Source organism: Lipotes vexillifer, unplaced genomic scaffold, assembly GCF_000442215.2.
Source record: "Lipotes vexillifer unplaced genomic scaffold, Lipotes_vexillifer_v1.1 scaffold3, whole genome shotgun sequence".
Lineage (NCBI taxonomy): Eukaryota > Metazoa > Chordata > Mammalia > Artiodactyla > Lipotidae > Lipotes > Lipotes vexillifer.
Window position 1 is genome coordinate 179222 of NW_006783631.1, and position 21134 is coordinate 200355.

General features: G+C 39.8%; 1 protein-coding gene across 2 annotated transcripts in view; it reads left to right on the plus strand.

Moving 5' to 3' along the window:
- The first annotated feature begins 2264 nt into the window (after nt 1–2264).
- The window catches only part of DPP10 (dipeptidyl peptidase like 10), a 681887-nt gene continuing 663017 nt past the window's right edge, over nt 2265–21134 (plus strand). Inside the window, exon 1 of one of the 2 annotated variants that reach the window (XM_007456345.1) lies at nt 2265–2351. In XM_007456345.1, the coding sequence (XP_007456407.1) occupies nt 2280–2351 (72 nt within the window). In that variant the 5' untranslated portion in view covers nt 2265–2279. Of the gene's footprint in view, nt 2352–2432; nt 2594–21134 lie in introns of those variants that run through there. The other variant, XM_007456346.1, reaches the window with a different exon arrangement.

Genomic DNA, 21134 nt, shown 5'->3' on the forward strand with positions numbered 1-21134 from the left:
AAGCTTTCCTTCAAAAAAAATGATATATGTACACAAATACACATTATACATGAAACATACAACTAATATCTTGAATTGTGACCCAAGTGAATTTTATCTGAATACTGAAAATGGATGCAAGTTGAACATCTTAATTCAATCAAATAAGTAATCTTAAATAGAATGAGGATAATTCCCTCCAGTCTATACTTGTCCCATGTGGACAGAAATCTTTGCATGTAACTAAATTCCTGCAACTCAATTGTCCAAAATAGAAACACATTCAAGGATGAATACACTGAAATAATGAAGAGAAGAGCAAAATATAAAGACAGAAATACTTTTAATGTAGCTCCCTTTCTCTGAAAATATTACATGTGAGGGAAAACCTGGATTGTCAGATTTAATGGATGAATTGCTCAACAGCTATTTTACCATTGTTTCATTTGAAAATTTTGTTTTGTACTTTTACAGCTAGCAGAGTTATTCCTATCACAAAGTTATTTCTATCAAAATGGACCAACACACTATATTACAGGTCACTAGTAATATGCAGTTCACTATCTGTTTTTGAAAAGCAAGCTCTCTCTCCAGTCAAATACTACCTTTTTTGTAGAGAAAGTCATTTTATTTTTATTCTCTAATCTACACAAATCTGGTGAACATTGCTTTCTTTAAAAAAAAAACAAACATCTTAAAGGCTTAGGACAGTTAATGCTTAGGACAAGTATGACAATGCATGTTTCAGGAATTAACAGGGCAGGAGCTCAATTCTTTTTATCCTACAACATTCCCTCAGCTAGGAGGTGGCTAGTTCTTGGACTTAAGTGACTCGGACAAGGATGGAGTTGGTCCTTAGCCAATAAAACATGACTCAAGGTTACTCCGTTCCCCTCCCTCCCACATATGCTAGGTCCCTTCTGCTGAAAACTCCTCACGACCCATGTTCTAAGTCCAGTCATACCGGATATTTAACTCCTCCCGCCTTTTCTCTGGTCAGCCTGTGCCTGAGACTCAGAGAATGCTTTTTGTCCATCTGCTTTGGGCGGGTCCTTTCTAGCAGCCCGGGAAAGCCACGTGCTAGCGCATATGGATGGAACTGATGGACATTGTCTATTATACCCACAGGAATTCAGCCTCCAAAGAGCTACATTGACTCATGGATTTGTATCCATGCTCCGGGCTTCTGGTACCCACACTATAACGTAAACTCCCTGCTGGCGGGGAATTTGGAGGGTGTGTTTGGCACAGGATAGGTGCTCAATAAACAAACTTTGAAAGGTAGAGAGTTGTGTTGAGCGAAGGGAAGGCTGCAAAGGAACTTAAAATTTGAAGGGTTTTCTACGTGTCCAAAGAAAGAGAGAGAGAGAGAGAGAAAAAAGAAAAATGTGAGTACCAGAGTATCATCATTATTGTTTTTATTCAATCTTTAGGAATTCCAGTGGCATTATTTACTAGAGAGCTAGCAGGGGAATTCAGGCTGGAGGCTAAAGGACCTCTGCCCATTGACCCAAATCAGGAGGCGCAAAGCCTCGGGTCATAAGTTATGACACCCTCTTGGGTCCCGACAGGAGCTGGTGGCCCGGATGGGGCTCTGGACCCCCAGTACCCCGCTGCCCCCTGCCTTCTCGTAGCGCTAGAGCATGCCCAATGGCAGCGCTGGAGCCACCGAGGGCTTTGCACGCTGGCACTCCGCTTCTCCGGGTTTTAGAAGGAGCCTGCGGGGGGATTGGGGTGGTGGTGAGGGGACCCGTGGAGCCCGGCAGCCTTGGTCGAGCGTGTGGGGAGCTGGCGCGTGGCGCACGGCTCTCTCCTGCGTTGCGGTTACTGGGGAGATGCTGGAGCGCGGCGCCCGGATGCTCCACCTGGCGGGCTGAGCGCGGCGCGAGGAGCCCCGGGGGGCGGGCGGGGGGCGCGGACTGCGGTAGAATGCGAGCCGGGCTCCTCCGGGACTGCGAGACAAAGCTCGAGCGCGGTCAGGTGCCGCTCGCCCGCCGCTCGCCGCTCCACTAACTTGTCTCTTGCTGGTGTCTGGTCTCCAAGGCTCTCAACGCTTTGGGGTGGTGAGGGGCGGGGGGAGTGGGGAGTTAGAGGGTCTGCGGTAGCCGAAGGGGGGAGCCTGCCTGGTGCCGCTCTTCTTCCCTTCCCTATCGCTCCCCTCCCCCCACCCCGTCGCTGCCGCTTTCCCTTCCGCCAATTCGGAGAGCGTCGGGCGCCGGTGACATGCGATCGCTGCCAAGTGACGGACCCCGAGTCTGAAGTGCCCGCGAGGAAGTGAGCGCCAACGCGGGCCGCCGGCGATGACAGCCATGAAGCCGGAGCAGCAGCCCACCCCGGGGGCCAGGGCGAGCCAGGCTCAGTCGGCGGACCAGGTGAGAGTTGGCAGCTGCGGCCAGGCCCGCCAGGGGAGGGAGGCTGCAAGCCGCGCTCCCCCCGCCCCTCCTCCCGGGCTCGGCTCCCACGCCTCCCTCTCCCCACCCTCCCGCCGCCCCAGTTCCAAGGCTCTTCCTCAGCTCCTGCATGGACTCCGCAGGAAGTTAGAGCATCTGAGCGCGCTCCGGGGCCGGGCGAGAGGATGAGCAAGGTGGAGAGCCGCGGGGAAGGGGGGAGAGAGGTAAAGGCTGGGGTGGCCCAGGGAACCCCAGCGGGAGGGCCCCCGAGCGAGGGAGGGCCCCCGAGCGAGGGAGGGAGAGGTGGCCGGGGCCAAGGAATGGGGGCCTCTTGGCTCCTAGTAACGCAAGTTGGAGGAATTGCTGCGCTCCTGGAGGCGTCCACTTGCTGGGTTCGAGCCCTGTCTTCACGAGGCTCGTGAGACGAGCGCTGGCCAAACCTACCCAAGTAGGCGAATGACCTTTAGGCCGGCAGAGTTTTTCCTTTCCTTTTTTCCTTTGAGGAGACGGGGACGGGGGCGCACACCTTTGAGGTGGTCTGCTTGGAACGGAGCTTGGAGCAAAAAGGCATAATTAGGGGGAACTGTGAACATATTGGCTTTAGTGATTTGTTGGGTCCAGATGTGTTGTGTCTGCAGAGATGAGGTGCCCTGTGCTGGCTGAGGGTTATTTTAATTGCTTTCCCGTCTTTCCGCTCCGGCCACCCCCTTTGTGTTTCGGTCTTTGGGGATCTGTAGCATAACCATATGATGAATCTCCATCTCGTTTCTGTCCCTGGATTGGGGTGACTCGGGAGTTTGGTGTCGCTTTTTCCCAAAGTTGGAGGGTCGGGAGCGCCGAGGTGCCCTGGCAAAGAAGAGGGCGGCTGTGAGAAGCCGGGTCGAGATGCTGCCGCGTTTACCTGAATTAGAGAGTCTGAACCTAGAGGGTTACACTTAGGTCCGCGGATAACTAGAGAGCTGGAGAAGGGAGGCGCCGGGGTACAGAGATGGTCCCTTTGCCCCGAGTCCACTGTTGAAGGCCGCCCGATGCATTTCTGGCAGAGACACTCCTAGCTCACTGCTAGACATGGGTGAAGGGGGTGCAAATAGCGAGGCTCCAGTAGCATCTCGGCTCTTCGCATATTCTAAGCATTGAGGAACTAGTGAAGGGGAGCTGTCCAAATCGTCCTGAGTGGCCGGGGGCGGGGGCAGAGGAGGCGACGCCAGGGCTGCTGTTATTAATATTCTAGTCCTGGTCATCGCTCCTGGCTAGTGGCCTCTCTTCTCCTTTTCCCTCCCCTTCTCATTTCCCTCACATATGTTTCACACAGGTGGTGAGGATTACTCAGTGCCTTACAGCTCCCCATCCCTTTACTGGGATGAATGTTGCAGTTTTTACAAAGCAGTTGTTTTCTTAAACATCCTCTTTGCTCCCTACCCTGAGATAAATATGAAAATATTAAAACATTTGTATTACACTATATGTCCCTTCCCCTCATACCTCTTTTCCCTGTTCCCTCCTGCACACACCACAAAGTAACACCTGGTTAGCAGATTATAAAAATAATTTCAGGAGAGGAACATGGGTTTAATATCCTCTTTCAGACTGACAGCCCTTAAACTTCATTAACAAGCCACTGAGCCTCTCTACTGCTCTTGGAATGATGCTACCAATAAGAATGATTAGTCAGGTGAGAGTCCCCACGTGAAATCTTTGCTCACTAACCTGTGACACCAGCTGGTTACTTGAGGTGCTGCAGACAGTTCAGTGGTGGTGGAGGTGGGGAAGAAGAAGCAAAGCAGTGCGCACAGAAGCTGAAAATGTGTATGTAAATGGTGGACAAGTAGTATATGGACAGCAAAGCCTTTTGTCAGAACGAATCTGGTACTTAAAATTTATATAAAGACAGAGATTCAAGTTTGAATCCGTTGTTGCTCTTGTTAGTGTGCATTTTTGTTTGTGGTCACTTCGAATACTCAGGGAGTAGCCATTTGCAGAACTCTTGTTTTAACTGAGTTTTTTAAAGTGCCTTTCTGAGCACTGACATGATTTTAAAATGTCAATGGTATGCATATTACGCTTGAGTTAAAATGAAAGAGATTGATTTCTCAAGGGAAAAGAAAGACTGAAATATACATGGCAGCATCCTATTGGAGGTTTTCCAAGCACTCCCAGAAAATACCTATATGTAGTCTATTCTTTGTCTAAAGCTTGACATGTGAAATCATGACCAGATGATGTGGACAACTGCTGTCAGTGCTTAAGCTATTTCTTCTAAGATTACTAAATTTTTATTAACAGTATTAGTCATTGTGACCTAATTCTGCGGTTGTCAGACAACTCTCACGTGGTCCTACATATAATACCTCCATGTAGACATGATTGATGGTTCAAGTTTCTGCGATATTTCTGGAAAAAAATAAGATTCACAAATTTATCTAAAACTGTAGCTTTATGAAGTTCTACTTAATGGTTAAATAAGGGGCGTGTTCCAGCTAGTCACTTAGTAGGTATTGATTTTGAGTGATTTAAGCTTTTGAATGTTGTCAGGAAGGTCCTGTGCTTTCTGTGGTAGAGATGTTTATGAAACCTCAAAGATGCCTTGTCCTGATGCCATCAAATGCCCATTTCCACTTACAGCACCGCAGAAGACTATAGGCTTTCCTCTGGGTGAAATGGTTATGAACCACATAATTTGGTTGTTGTGATGGTCCTTTAGGGAGCCAGATGTCCCTGTTTCATCTTATCTGCTCTGGTACAGGGTGCCATGACCCTGTACCCTTCCTCTGGGAGCAGCTGCAGCAAGAATAACAGGAAGTGAATATTTTTATTAATGTTCTGAATCATTGGAGATATTTTTATCATCTCAGTAGTCTTGCCTTTAAAGCTTCATTGATTAAATAAATGTTTATAACAGTTACTTCTGTTGTTTTTATAACACTCCATATTTACCAAATGTCTAAAAATAAATGTTTGCTATTGGTAGAAACAGTCATTCCCACTTAGCATATAATCAATATCCATTTTACATCAAAGGATACAAAATCTGGAGTGGCTAGTTGTAACTTATCAGGTTTGGAAATCACTTCCTGAATGCTTGCCTTGTGCTGAGTACTGTCCTCTGGGTTGATAAGTTAACATTCAATAAATGCATTTTTCTGTTTGATCCTCGAAGCAACTTTTTGAGTTAGGTCTTGTTGTTATTCCTGTTTTAGAGATGAGAACACAGAGGATTAAACAAACTAAGCAACTTGATCAACCTTGACTTCATAAGTGGTAGGGATGAGACATAGCCCTAGTCTATGGCATTTAAGAAAAATAAGCTCATTTAAGTCTAAAGCTCCACCTTCTGGACTTCCCTGGTGGCAGAGTAGTTAAGAATCCAGCTGCCAATGCAAGGGACATGGGTTCTAGCCCTGGCCCGGGAAGATCCCACATGCCCCGGAGCAGCTAAGCCCATGCACCACAACTACTGAGCCTGTGCTCTAGAGCCCATGAGCCACAACTGCTGAAGCCTGTGCACCTAGAGCCCATGCTCCGCAACAAGAAAAGCCACCACAATGAGAAGCCTGTGCATCACAACAAAGAGTAGCCCCTGCTTGCTACAACTAGAGAAAGCCCGCGAGCAGCAACGAAGACCCAATGCAGCCAAAGATAAAAAATATAAATAAATTAATTTAAAAAAATTTCCACCTCTAACCTCTACACAGTTATAGTTCAACACACTCCAATTAGCGTAATGCAGAAGAATTGCAAATATTATGTATGTGTGTGTACAAATTTACCATGATTATAAAGTAAAGAATTTGTTTAAAGCTTCAACTATACATGTAAATAATATCTCTTGAAATTTAAAAGTTAACTTAATATCTCTTCTATTGATTAAAATAATATAAAAAGAACCAGATATACCCTGATAAGTACATAGGAACTTAAAAAAAAATTTCGTATCATTTGCCCTTGGTAATGATGAGACTTTCAAGGCTTCCTACACAAGTACATTTTTATAGTTAGACCTGGTTTAGAATTTGCCCACGTTGCCACCAGGTGGCACCCTTTTGCTGAGTCCAGTGGGGAAAAGTATTTCCTAAAATGTTTGACAGTCCTCGGCTCCAAAAAAACGAAATCAAACAAAAACAAAAACAAACAAGGAAAAAACCCATAACCTCACTTTCTGAAGTATGACTAAAAAGTGTATTTTTATAAACAACTCTTTGGCTGTAGAGGCAGCATTAGTTATGCATAAAAAAATAAACAAACAACAACAACAACAAAACTCATTCTGGTAGAAATCCAGTCACTTACAGTTCAGCACATAGCAGCCTCTTGATGAAATAATTCATGGTCAAAATTGTGATTAAATATGTAATGTATAAAATGCCTTTTGTAAAATACCTATGGTACATTTGACTTTTATGTAACATTAACCTAAAATGTTTTCATAAAGAAATTAGGATTCACTTTTTATTTCAACTTTGGTCTAGCAAACCTGATTAAAAATTTCAAATGTATGCTTAATGAACTCATAAAAAAGTTATTCTTCCTTTTTTCCCTTACTAATACATAAACATGTTATAATTTAGTTTATAAAGTATTGTTTTTAACTCAGAACCTCAAAAATAGCTTTTAGAAACCATGTTGAAAAATTTTATTTAATAGAAGTTTTATTACTTCTAAGCGTTCAACATAAAATATATACTATCTTATTGGTGGAAGAATTCTATATGATTTGGTTATGAAAGACATTTGATGCAGGTACTATGTAGAAGTCTTTATAACTTAGGAGATATTATACATTTCCTACCATCCCTCAATTTCTTATTATATATATTTTACGTATATCTTACTGCATATACATGACATTGTATCTACTGAGTTTAGAACATACCACAAAACATTCCTTGCTTATAAGCTTCTAATCTCTCTGTTTATTTCAAAGACTGAACAAATTGCACATTTAAGAAAGATTAAACTATATTAAAAACAAGTTAAAGAAAATTGTATTATTAAATATTAATGCTGCATTATCTTATGAAGTGTATTACATTGGAAACAAAACACTGAAACCAAATTTCTCTGAGTAAAAATAAAGCTATTTCCCAGTTTTCATTCCTTGAATCATTTATAATTACATAATGTTTTAAGCTTCTAGTACTTATAGGCATATTTTAGATTTACTTACAGTTTACCAACGTACACAAAACTAGAATGTTGCAGCTAGGACTGTGAGCTTTTGTGCCATCAACCAGGAGTATTTACGACTATCTATAGGTTATGCACTGGAAAGCACAGATTCAAGTTCATATCTCAGCTTGGCCAGTCATTGCTGTGTTTTGGGGGGCAGGGTAACTAATTTTCTGTATTTCATCTGTGACTGGAGGTGACTACAGATCCTTTACATGCTTGTGGTAAGGATTGAATGAAATAATATGTTAAAACTTTTGAATAATGTTTGTCTCATACCAATACTCTCATTAAATGTATAGTCTAGGAACAGGAGCCTAGGGGAAAACAAAGCTTAGAGGATCACTGAATCACCTACAGCTGGTATATTATTTTAACATTTTACTGAGTATTGCATTGTTTAGTACACATATGTGTATGATTACATATGAGCTTGCACATGCATAAAAATATTTTAATAATGTAATATATATTATTGGGTTAGGCATCTAGCTGATTTGGCAGAAATGCAGACTTCAAAATATTCTGTAACATCCTTATTTCCACTCAATCAAAACTCACTTTTTACTGTCCTAAACGGTAAGGGACCAGGCTGAAAGTAAACATTGGCTAATTCGCACTAACAGGGGAATTAGCTGCTGAATACGCGTATTGTTTTCAATGTAATGCCCTCATATTGGTAATTAGAATGGAGAAAGAGGAAGTTTGAAGAAAAAAGGGGTGTGACTTATAGAAATATCTCAGGAGGTGAGATTTTAGTCATTTCAGTCATTCAGGAGAATGTGCATAGTAGTGGAACCCCCTGCAGGGAGCCCAGTGTGGGTGCGCCTACCATCACTGGGGGTGAGACTGAGTGACCCAATATTGGGCTTAGCATAATTCGAAAGATTTTTTTATATACATTTTTCTACAGTTATTCCTATGCAGTGAAATACACACAACATTTTTGATGTTGCGACTATTAAAATTACCTCCATATATTTTCATACTTGCTGAGGGACTTCGTGTGTTCTAATCAAGTCCACGTCTTACTGGAATATTATAACGGGGGTATGTACGAAGACATACGTCAACTAGCAAAGGGTGGAGCTCTTCCCATCTGAAGACCTGTAAAGGCTCTAAAAAAGGGCAAATTAATAATGGAGGGAATATAAACTTCTTCATAAACATGTCTTCATGTAGAGTTAGAAATGTTTCCACCCTCGTGTATGCTGCCTCGCTTTGAGAAGTCTTACAGCTCAGTGTTGATTATTCACAACACACTCTTGTGTTAAAGTTTATGCTTGACCTGATCCACAAGCTTTTTGGCAATAACTAATCTCCTTTTACTTTTCTCCATCTAGACAACACCTGTTTTCCAAGGCTTTTAAATTGTGCACCTATCACCCCCCTCCCCGACCTGATAGAGACATCCTTATCATTTGTTACATATTAACTAAAGGAGGCCTTGTCATTTCCAGGGTAGTAGAGAAAGCTGGGAAGTAGGCTCAGTGGAAAGAATGGGACACTTAAGAGAGAGCTCCTCTACTGTAGATTCATTTTAGTTAAGCCGTCCTAAATCTCCAAGGTTTCAAACATACCCATATGTGATGGTAAATATAACACCCACTGCCAGGCCAAATACAGAAAACTGACTTGTATCCAAAGCTGATTAAAATAAACATTTTATTTTAAACTATAATTGATGTTAACAGCACTCTTGGTAATATCTTCTACAGAATAAAAAATGATTTTCATTTTCTTTTCAAGTTTCTCATCCTGTGGTTTATTTGAAAATTGTTAAAGCATTAATAATTTTTTTTTAAGATGTTGGGGGTAGCAGTTTATTAATTAATTAATTAATTTTTGCTGTGTTGGGTCTTCGTTTCTGTTCCAGGGCTTTCTCTAGTTGTGGCAAGCGGGGGCCACTCTTCATCGCGGTGCGCGGGCCTCTCACTATCGCGGCCTCTCTTGTTGCGGAGCACAGGATCCAGATGCGCAGGCTCAGTAGTTGTGGCTCACGGGCCTAGTTGCCCCGCGGCATGTGGGATCCTCCCAGACCAGGGCTCGAACCCGTGTCCCCTGCATTAGCAGGCAGATTCTCAACCACTGCGCCACCAGGGAAGCCCAGCATTAATAATTTTTAAACCAACTTTCAGATAACATGCTTATTCCATTAACCAGAACAGTACATTTTATTGTACAATATATTTTGGAATTGCCAAATGATTTTCAGATTTAATTATATTCTCGGGAAGAAGGCAACGTGATGTAAGGTTGAAAACAGAGTCCAACAGATTGCAGGTTGAATCCTTCTTCCCTTTATCATGCAGTGCAGGGCAAATGCTTTAACCCCTCTAAAACCTTTTCCTCACCTTTAGAGGAAGCAGATGGGGAGAGTGCGGCAAGGGTGAGAGACAGTCTGTATAAAGGGCTCGTACAATATTTGGCCCAAGGCAGCACTTAGGAAGTATTTTTATTCTTATGGCTACTATGCTTCTCAATCATCTGTTTTCATTCTTTTGCAAGGGTAATTTTGCATTTACCTTGATGAAAATGCTGAATATATATGTATGTGTGTGTGTGTGTGTGTGTACATTACCATATGTACACACACCACGTACACATACATACTTATGATCTAAATATATTGGGTATTTTACAGTTGGTTTGTTGTAAGGCATTAGCTAAAAATTTTTAACAACCTGACTGATTTCTACTGTTTTTAGCTGCTCACCTGTTTAGGATCTTCTTTGAAGTGCTTATGGTTTAATACTCTCTTTACAAAACTTTGGTTTTCAGAAACGATCGAATTTCCTTAGAAATTCTTTGCATATGGGAACCGATAATATGTTGAGTTGAAATTTAGTACATAATCAAAACTGACCTCAGATCTGGAAGAGCCAAATCAAGCTGCCTGTGTATTCTCTAGCCAAGGTGTATATTATCTGACTTGAATATTATTGTAATTTATCATACTTATCAATTTTTCACAGGTCAATGCAAAAACCTATGTATCAGGTTACAAGAGAGCAAATGAAGAAAAGTGAGGAAACAAGCCATGTTGATTATCTTTATTCTCAGCCCCCTTTTGAGATCTAAATGAAGATTCGATTTCTTCTTCCATTTGAAAGTCTCTGCTCTGAAAACATAAATATGACAAATCTGAATTATATCACTGAGAACCTGAATGGCAGGCTCTCCTGTGATTTATTTTCAAATAATGGACCAGAGAGACCACTAGAAGTTGCATTAATAATGCTTGTACAGGGTGGTAGCAGGCCTTTCCTGTTATTGGGACATGGGTTTACTTTTTGCAAGAGGAATGGAGTAAGTGAAAATTCTGATACTCATGCTTCCATTAATCACATCTCACCTCCAGGAAAGGTTTTAATATGAGTTAATTAATGCAAGACATGGACTTTTTTTTTTTTTTCATTTCACATATTTTGAAACAAGTGCTAGAAAGTCTTTTTTTAAAAATAAAGCAACCCTTTCAATCAATGTTTCATAAACTTGCATAATGATTCTTCTCACCTAGACACAGAATCCAGGATTAGAAATCAAGACACCTTTTGAATAGAGGTCAAAAATCTATAGAAAAATCTGAAATTCATGTAGAATTTCTAAAATGTAGAAATAGGTTGTTTGTTTTGCTAGGTTAGCATATAATTTACATTTCCTGGGATCTATGAATTTATGAATAGATTTTCCTATCTACTCCATTAGCTTTTAGTGATTTTAAGGAAAAAGACCATGCATTTCACTGGTTTGTTTCTTTTTAGAATACTACAAAACGTGTTTTAAGATATAAAGAAAATGTAGTTTGAAGATATATTCATCATCTTCAAAAAGTTATTCCTTTTCTCTGATCCTATGAATTAAGCGTATTCCGTTTTTGACAGTCATATTGGCAGTGATAGGTAGGTGTGAATTGAACCTGGAGTTGGGATGGAAGATACTCACCCTTATTCACATCTGTGGAGGTTGTTTATAATTATTCTAAATGAGGTTTACCGAACATTAGTGCCACAGTGGCATTACGGGTGTTTTGCATCTACCACTCCTTACAAATGTCTGTTTGCTCACAGAATCAGTGATTCTTACGTTACAGGATTGTCATTTTGATTCCTTTGTCTCCCTTTGCATCTGTGTCATCTCCAAATCCAAATCCAGTTTTTTCTACCTTTCTGTATTTCTGAGATCCAGTTTCTGTCCAAGACTGATTCCCTGATGTCTAAACTACTGTGATGTCCATAGTGGCCTTGCTCATCTGAATTCTCCCTTCAAATAGCCATAAAGTCATAAATGGTGATAACATTTTGAGAAACTGTTCTGATTGCTGAATCTAATGCCTTTGTTTTCAAATCAGGAGACAGTCAGTGCAGAGGTGAGTGGCCTGTCTCCGATCACACAGTTTGTTAGAATCAGAAGCAATAATTGATTTTGGGTCTTTTCAGCGATGGCCATTTTTCATGTGTCATGCTGCTAGAGTCAGCTATTGATACAGAGCCTTTGAGAGTTTCTTGGTGGCACATTCACCTTCCTTAGCATTTGATGTCAGAGTAAAATTTGTTTTTTAAATTAATGTTCTTAAAAGCTTTGAATCTGTAGGCAAAACTCACTTGACATTTCTTGGTTTCTCCAGTGTGATGTGTTGGTTCTAGGCCAGTGGTCCTTAGACTTTCTGGCACTTGGCAGCGAAACTTCACAGAACCACATATGCATCTTCTCCGACTTGCCATGGCAAGAAGTCACCCCAATGTCCTAAAGCCATCCTGAGAGTAAACTGTGAGATGCACTCTTCCAAGGAAATGACAGCATCTCTCACTGTACATGAAGACACAGGCATTCTTAAACCTCTTCTCTTCCCCTCAGCATGAAAGAGGACCCATTGATCCTCTTTCAGCAATTGAAATTGCAGTTCAATGATGAATAGATGAGTGATTGGATGAATCCCTTTTTATTTACTTTTTTATTTTTTAAACTTTTTTAACATCTTTATTGGAGTATAATTGCTTTACAATGGTGTGTTAGTTTCTGCTTTAAACAAAGTGAATCAGTTATACATATACATATATTCCCATATCTCTTCCCTCTTGTGTCTCCCTCCCTCCCACCCTTCCTATCCCTCCCCTCTAGGTGGTCACACAGCACCGAGCTGATCTCCCTGTGCTATGCGGCTGCTTCCCACTAGCTAGCTATTTTACGTTTGGTATGCACTTGGCACCCTAGAAAGCACCAAGGTGAATTTTAGAGCTTTCTTGATAAGTCAATAGAAACAACAGGCTTCTGATTGGCTGGAGTTCTTGGAAGACAGGGCTGCTTCTAGAAGCTGTGGTAATTTTGTCAGAGTCCCAAGTTCTAATACTAGACCAGAGAAACTTTTATCTGCTAAATAAATAAATAAACAAGAAGTAGTTTTGAGTCACACAGAATTCTTTTTAGCGGAAAGGACTATGGCTTTCTATTAATCTAACCTCAGTTTAAACTCTATTTACTAGTTTGAGCAAGTTACCCAGTCTCCCTCTGAATTTAATACTTCATCTGGAAATGGGATGATTCTTACCATGCAGAATTGTTCTGAGGACTAGTAATGAGATAGGTTTATTAAGCAGGGGATGCTGAAAATGGCTGTGCTTTTTGTTGTTGTTCTTGATGTGTATTGGGTTGCTCTACCAGACAGAGGCAAAGGGATGGGCAATCAAGCTTCACTGGATTGGAGGTTCCAGCTTTAAAGCTTTTTTCTCTGTTAGTTTAATTAAACTTCAGAGCAACTTTAATACTGAGCTCTTGTTTTATTTTGACATGGAGATTATATGGATTCATCCTGGCTCCAAAGCAAACATGGATTAGGAGTTGGTCAGTAAAATATATGGCATCCATTTATTTTTATATTCCTTTTAAGTGCAGAAAAATCAACAAAGTTTGCATTCTGAAGGTGGAGAACTGAATGTGGATTTGCCTTTCCTGATTTCTTCCCTCTATTCAATGGTTAAAATCCTTCTCATGCTTCTGACACATTCTACATTTGGAGTACTGTTTCATTCTTATTCAGAGCTACAGCCCTTGAGCTGTAATGGCAAATCCAAAAACACTAATATAGAATCACAGACGGTGCAAATATTTGAAAATAGGTAAATACAATCTAGGATTAGCTGCTTGGGCTCAGAAATGTCAGCTTTGTATTGCTTATTCGTCACACAAGGCGATTTTAGTTAAGGCGAAATCCAGGACAAAAGCATCATGATACAAAATTGCTGGTTTGGAGCTATGCAGCATAACAAGCCCATAATTGTTATATAAACTCTAGAATGAGTCGGTCTGTAACAGGAAAAGCTGTTTCAGAGAGGTCACAAAGCACCAAGAGGCTATATAGGTGGTAAAAAAATTAAGTAAATATGATAACATGGAACTGCTATCATTACTGTCTGCTGAATTATATTTAAAGCCAATGTTTTTTTTTTTTGCGGTACGCGGGCCTCTCACTGTTGTGGCCTCTCCTGTTGCGGAGCACAGGCTCCGGACGCACAGGCTCAGCGGCCATGGCTCATGGGCCCAGCCGCTCCGCGGTATGTGGGATCTTCCCGGACTGGGGCACGAACCCGTGTCCCCTGCATTGGCAGGCGGGCTCTCAACCACTGCGCCACTAGGGAAGCCCTAAAGCCAATTTTTGAGGGGAAAATATCCATTCTTATGAGTATGCTGCAGTTTCATATTAAATGACCTGAGCATGGGAACCAATAGATTGCAAGCATAAAATCCGTACACGGTAATTATTAGTAGTAACAAGCGCTATGTGTCCCTGTTTCTGACTCTGAGCGTTTTAAACAATATAATGAAATTTTCCTTTAGTTTCGCCCCTATAAGAGATGTGATTCTTTGAAAAGGTTAACTAACTATGGTGATTAAGTCACCTGGTCTACTGATAAGACAACTGAGAATGATAAAGGCTAACTTGTTCTAGGTCATACCCACTGATGAATTTAGAAACTGGAGTAGATTAGAAACCAGAGTTCCTCACTTCTAGGTTGGGAGTTGGTAGAAGGAGACCCACTCAATCATGGGATCATGGAAGTCACTTCTGGTTGTCTGTGTTCTTGTCAGAGAAGTAAAGGTGGATGAGAATTAACATGGGAAGTTTCCAGCTTGTTTAAAAGTTCTTCTTTTAATTTAAAAATTTTTTCTAGGCAGTAGGTTTAATAAGATTAGATCTATTATATATCAATCCTATCAGTAAGCATCAAAGAGCAGGTGGTCATGTGTGTAATGGTTGTGTGAAGCCTCGATTTTCTGCGGTTTCTCATTTCTCGGATGAAGTGGCAGAGAATGAGAAGAGATGCTGTAGATTATATACGACCTGTAAAGCAGCACTGATCCTTATCAAGTAAGAAATCGTGGATCTCATATAAATATACAGGGAACATTATGTCAAGGGCTTAACTTATTAATAAAGGAACCATCAAGATGGTAAAGCTGGTTTACAAAGCGTTTGAGGAAGAGAGATTTATATAGTTAGGAAAACAATGGCATACAAAGTTTGCAAAATTAGATCCCAAACTGGTTAATATCCAATAGGGAATTTAAATGATAACCTTTGTGGTTAGCTTTTATAGCAGACAGAACTTTTTTGTAACTTATCTATCTTCTACAATTAATATCTAACTTTACAGACTTTGGATCTATGTCAAAAGTAAATGGTAAGTCTAAGAAAGAGACATTCTCCTTAAATTGTATAATCCTTGTGTGGGCTGATTAGAAATTCCTCAGTCTTGACATTAGAAGGATCGACACGCAATCATAATTATGTTTTATTTCCAAGTTCTCAAAAATTTTCTTAACATCCTGACCTTACAAAAATGGTGCAGTCTGGGTCTACACTTGATGTTGCAACCAAGCAACTTTATCATAACTTTCTACAAGCCCTGTGGAGCTTTGAATGTCAGACCCCATTCACCAGCAACGAAGTTGCCAGTCAGCCAACACTGCTTGTCAGATTTGTCCCAACAAGTTGGTCCAGGTGTTTTTGAAGGATGGAAGAGAACAGTTTGATAATTTCAAATAGCTCTCTGTGGAGAAGATGAAGTAGAATAATTGCACACAGGGAGGTGAAAAGCCATTCTCTATGATTTAGCAAAATAAAGTCTGATCAAGTTGCATTGTGGTAGTGGTTCCTGGGAATGGTGGCTTTCAGAGCTGCCCTTTGTTTTTGTTTGTTTGTTTTTCTGTTTTTATGACGACTATGGTTATACTGCACCGTATATTTGAAAGTTGAAAGTTGCTGAAAATCTTAAAAGTTCTCATTACAAGAAAAAAATTTGTGGCTATATAAGGTGATGGATGTTAACTAAACTTGCTGTGGTAATCATTTTGCAAAACATATATCAAATCATTATGTTGGACATACACCTTAAACTCGTGCAATGTTACCTTGATTATATCTCACTAAAACTAGAAAAAATTAATTTAAAAATGATACATTCTGGGTTTAATTTCAAGTTTGAGAATTCCTAGCCATGCGAAGTCTATTCAAATATTTTATTCTGAGCCTTTGTTTGCTTATCTGCAAAACCTGAGGCTCTAATCAAAAACAAATAAGCAAACAAACAAAGCTGCCCTTTGGAGGCGAGAGATACTGTAATCCCCAACACAGTCCTAAGTGTTCCTTCTCTTGTCACTCACTTTCCTGACTGCCAGTCAAGAGAAAGCTCTTCTCATCTGTCTGAATATATCTGAATTCCACCATGACTCCCTTTGGTCTATTAACTTTAAGGCTGAGCAGGGGGTGGTCATGATTTAGGTCTAACTGTATTTATTGGTGACTTGGTAGGCTGTGTCTTGAGAACTGATATTCAGGGCAAGAGGAAATGAGGGCTTTATGAATGTGAGGGGGTGATGACAGGAGGAAATAAACGTAGAAATAGGGCTGGGAATCTCTGGAGAGAATGATCACCTGCACGTGGGGCAAGCCACTTCCCTCAACTGACCCTCAGTTTTCTAATCTGAGTGAAAAAAAAATAAAAGGTAAGTTCAGATGAGTATTTCTGTACTATGTATAAAGGCGTTTGGTGAAAAGTTAGGGGTTTGAACAATCTTACTGGATTACTAAGACTTATTTTCCTAAAATATCTTTTACTACCTATAGAAAAGTATCCTACCAAGTATTAGGAAAGATGCTCTAGATCAGTATTGTCCAGTAGTACATTCTGGAATGGTAGAAAAGCTTGTATATATGTGTTTTCCAATATCGTAGACACTAGCCACATGTGGTTATTGAACACGAATTGTGTCTAGTGTCACTGAGGAGCTGATTTTCAGTTTCATTTAATTTTAATTAAACTGAAATAGCCATATGTGACTAGGAGCTACTGTATTAGACAGTTATTTCTAGACCTTTGTTTTTTAAACATTAACATGCATATGAATCATTTGCAGATATTGTCATAAAGTAAAGTCTATCCTGGTGAACCTGGAATGGGATCCAGATTTTGCATTTATAACGTGATTCTAGTCTTTGGACCACGCTCTATGTAAAACTTTATTTCTCAGCATCAGTGATTCTTGAATTCTAATTTATGGCTTTGCCCAGGCTGACATCTGTCATAGAATATAAGTCTGATGGGCCTGTAGCAAAGTTACAAAGTAACTTTAGAATTATAAAAGGAAAATAATTTTAGTGTTAAAATTATCACATTTTTATTATCACTGACAGTGTCTAAAGTTTTGAGTACTATTCATATATACCATGCAGTGGTAAAGTGCCTATATCTCATTTAATCCTCACTATAATTCTGTGTAATATATATTACTTTTATTCCAGCTTTGCAAATGAGAAGCTGCGGTTTGGAGGGTTAAGAGAGTTCCAAGGTAGCACAGATAGTAATTAGAGAAGCTATCTTTGGTCACATACAATCACATATATTATAATAAGTATCAGTTGCTTTCCCTTATCAAAATGAGGTCGTGATTTGCTGTGTGTGGGTGATCAGTAAATCATATTTGATTCTTTTCCACAGATAATAGTAGTAGTAGTAGTAGTAGTAGTAGTAGTAGTAGTAGTAGTAGTAGTAGTTGTTGTTGTACTTGTAGTTTCAATAATAATCCCCTTTAGAACTCTGCAAGTTAGTACTGTCATTCTTATTTTAAAAATGAGGAGATTGTGAGACAGAGAGGTAAAGTAGTTTGATTAGGGCCACACACCATAATTCTAGGTAATAGATTACTTTTATTCCAGTTTTGCAAATGAGAAGCTGCAGTTTGGAGGGTTAAGAGATTTCCAGGAACCGCAACAGCAGAACCAGAGTCTGAACCTCTGGAGCCCATGCTCTTGCGTGCTCTACAAGACGGTTTCTCAGGTGTTTAGTGAGTTCCTGTTGTGTGTCAGGCAGTGTGCTAAGAGCATGGTTCCTGTCTTTCATATGTTCCATGACTTTGAGAATATTCACCATGAATAATTTCATGTTTACTCAGAATGTTTTAAAACAGAAAAATGACTCTTCCATATCCAAAGCGTATACTCCAGTTTGTGTGGTATGGGAAGCCAATGTTAAAATTAGGCATAGCTAATTTTAGTGTCTTTTACATGACAAGTATCTTACGTCTACTATTTTATTAGTGAAAAAATGATGAGAACTGTAGGATATGGTGTGTGTGTGTAAACTTCACAATTTAGAAAAACTTAAGATTGTCTTTCCTGTCTCTCACAGTAACCTTGAGCAACACATGGGCTTCATTATTTTAATGAATGAAAAGGTGAATGCTTTCACCCTGGTTATTCAGCAACCTAGGGGTCAGATCTAAGCCTTATTTTGCAGAGTTCTCTTGTCATTTTGTTTAGCTCAGTGACCAATGTTTACTGAGTCTATTTTTGTATTTCCTGATTTTAAACAAACCACACAGTCGTCTTCATTAAGTTCTGAATAACGTATTCACTTAGTTCAAACATCAAAATCAGTACATATACAGTGAGATGTCTCCCTCCTACAGTTGTTCCCCAGCTGCTCAATTTTGCATTCTATCATTTCCTTAATAGGTCATCACTATTAATGTTTTCATTTTTTTCTTTTCTTTGTTCCAGAGACATCTGTGGTATATAAAAGCTATTCCAAATCTTTCACCACCTCTTTTTACATAAATGCTAGCATACATGTTTGTTTTAAAATGCATGATATTTTTGTTATTTATGGGTATTATCAAAATAGATTCTTTAACAGTTGGCTTCTTTAACATATTTTCCTCTTTTATTCATGATGAATTAGAGCTCTTTGTGTCCTATAAACTGATAAGCAGTCTTGGTGCATGTGTGTGCCTGTGCACTTGTGTGCATATAGACGGCAAGAACCATGATCTTGGAACTGCCTGAAATACGAGACGTACTCACTAAACACCTGAGAAATCGTCTAGTGGAGCACATAAGAGCATGAACTCTAAAAGCAAATAGCTAATATGCTTTCCCAATCAGCCCCATGAAGTAAATTATTTCATATCATTTATATCACTTAATATTGTTTAAATATTTAATAAATCATTTAACCTCAGTTTAATAAAGGTGAGCAGTTGATTGTTATTATGATATGTATGATTGTATGTGACCAAAAAGACATTTTCTCTATTTACTAGCTGTGATACCTTGGGAATCTCTTAACCTCTCTGAACCTTAGCTCCTCATTTGCAAAATTGGAGTTAAAGTATTTAATTTGTTGGCATTCACTTTGGTGCTGTACATCTATGTGTATGTATATTTTTATCTCTATAACCTTGGTCTATATATGTTAATTAGATTCCTGTAACACATTGAAGAGAGAATAGTGTCCTCCCCACCTTCAAGTATTAGACTCAGGAATAAGTACCAGCAGTTGCATGTTCTAAAAATTTGCAAGTAATTGTTGAGCATTTCCCAGTGGATAGATAAAAAGAAAGGGACATTTATTGTCATATTATCAAAGACAGATTTATATCCAGTGAGTTACTCATGTTAAGGAAATAAGACAATATTTAGACATTTTAATATAGCATTTTTAAAGTACCCTGGGTTTTCTGTAACAATAAGGAAGATTTTCTATTACTAGATGAATGAATGGTACTGTAAAGCATAAAGTCTGCCGGTGGACAGGACCCAGCACTGTGAAAATACTGTTTCCTGTAATTTTATTAATATGGAAACTTTCAATATGTGATGATGAATACATGTCATGTTTGCATTTTCTTGCATCCTGGGGGGTTAACCTCATTTGTAAAATGGGAGACATCTCTTTAAGGAGTGTACTATACTTCATTTTCATCTCCTATTTAGCCTAAAAATGCTACATGTTGCTGTCAGCCACCGTTAACTTATTCTCCTAGTGAAGAGGAAAGAGAATAATCATAGTTGAGGGAGAGATGGAAGACCTTAGCCTTTGCAGAATCCTTTTTTATTTTCAAGAAAAAATTACTTCAATAAATTATAAATTCATGACTTTTTATGTCCTTACAACCTCATATAATGAAGAAGCTGAGAACCATTTCAAACTCAGAAATTATCTATTCGGTTAAAATATTCCCCTGTGTTCCACCAAGTAGTCCTGAAAATTATTAAGAAACACACCAGGAAGAAAAATGGCAGTGAGGAAATGTTTTATTGATCCATTTAGGATGACCAGGTCTTCCAAGGCTCCGACCACTTTCACAGAGGGAAGTTTTAGTTAAACGATTTTTAACAATAGGGAAAACAAAGTTTTAAATTTTCTTTTAAGATTCTGTAAAGATTCCAGAGCTTTTTAAAATCAAATAACTCGGGCTTCCCTGGTGGCGCAGTGGTTGAGAGTCCGCCTGCCGATGCAGGGGACACGGGTTAGTGCCCTGGTCCGGGAGGATCCCACATGCCATGGAGCGGCTGGGCCCGTGAGCCATGGCCGCTGAGCCTGCGCATCCGGAGCCTGTGCTCCGCAACGGGAGAGGCCACAACAGTGAGAGGCCCGCGTACCACAAAAAACAAAAACAAAAACAATAAAATCAGATAACTCCTTTTCTCTGAAAAATTTTAAAGAAAAATCAGTTCTTTACAATACACTTCCTGAATTATGGCAGGTCATACTTGGTGGCAGGTAATCTTTAAACACTAGGAAAAAGCATTTCGTTTCTAGTGGTTTGGGAAAGTCAAGCTACTAAACGGGAGGCAGTTATTAGAGTTCAAAACAGGCACTAATTCTTGATGTTCTGCTTGGGATATTAGGAGAATGGGGGCACTGTTTAGGGGGTACATTGATTGAAATCAAGTAGAGCTTTCATAATTCATTTTTCCTGATCTCTAAATAACCTAGTCAGAAAAGGTATATGAAGCAATGCCAGAAGAATTCCTGATTTCATACTAAGTGAATGAATATGACTTAAAGTAAATCTTAATGAGTTAATTACTACATATTTATACATGAAGACTGGGTAGTAGTACCATTTGATTTTATCATGAGGAATAAACCCTTCTATGCATTTTAATCCAGCATCTCTTAAGTTAGATCTGTTGCTTTTCCAAATTAACCTGGAAATCTTAGGTCAGATAACATGATAACAGTGAGACAGAGCCGTTTATCAGGAAGTCAGGGTTCTCCTGGTCCCCAGGATGGCACTGTGTTAGATGGCACACCT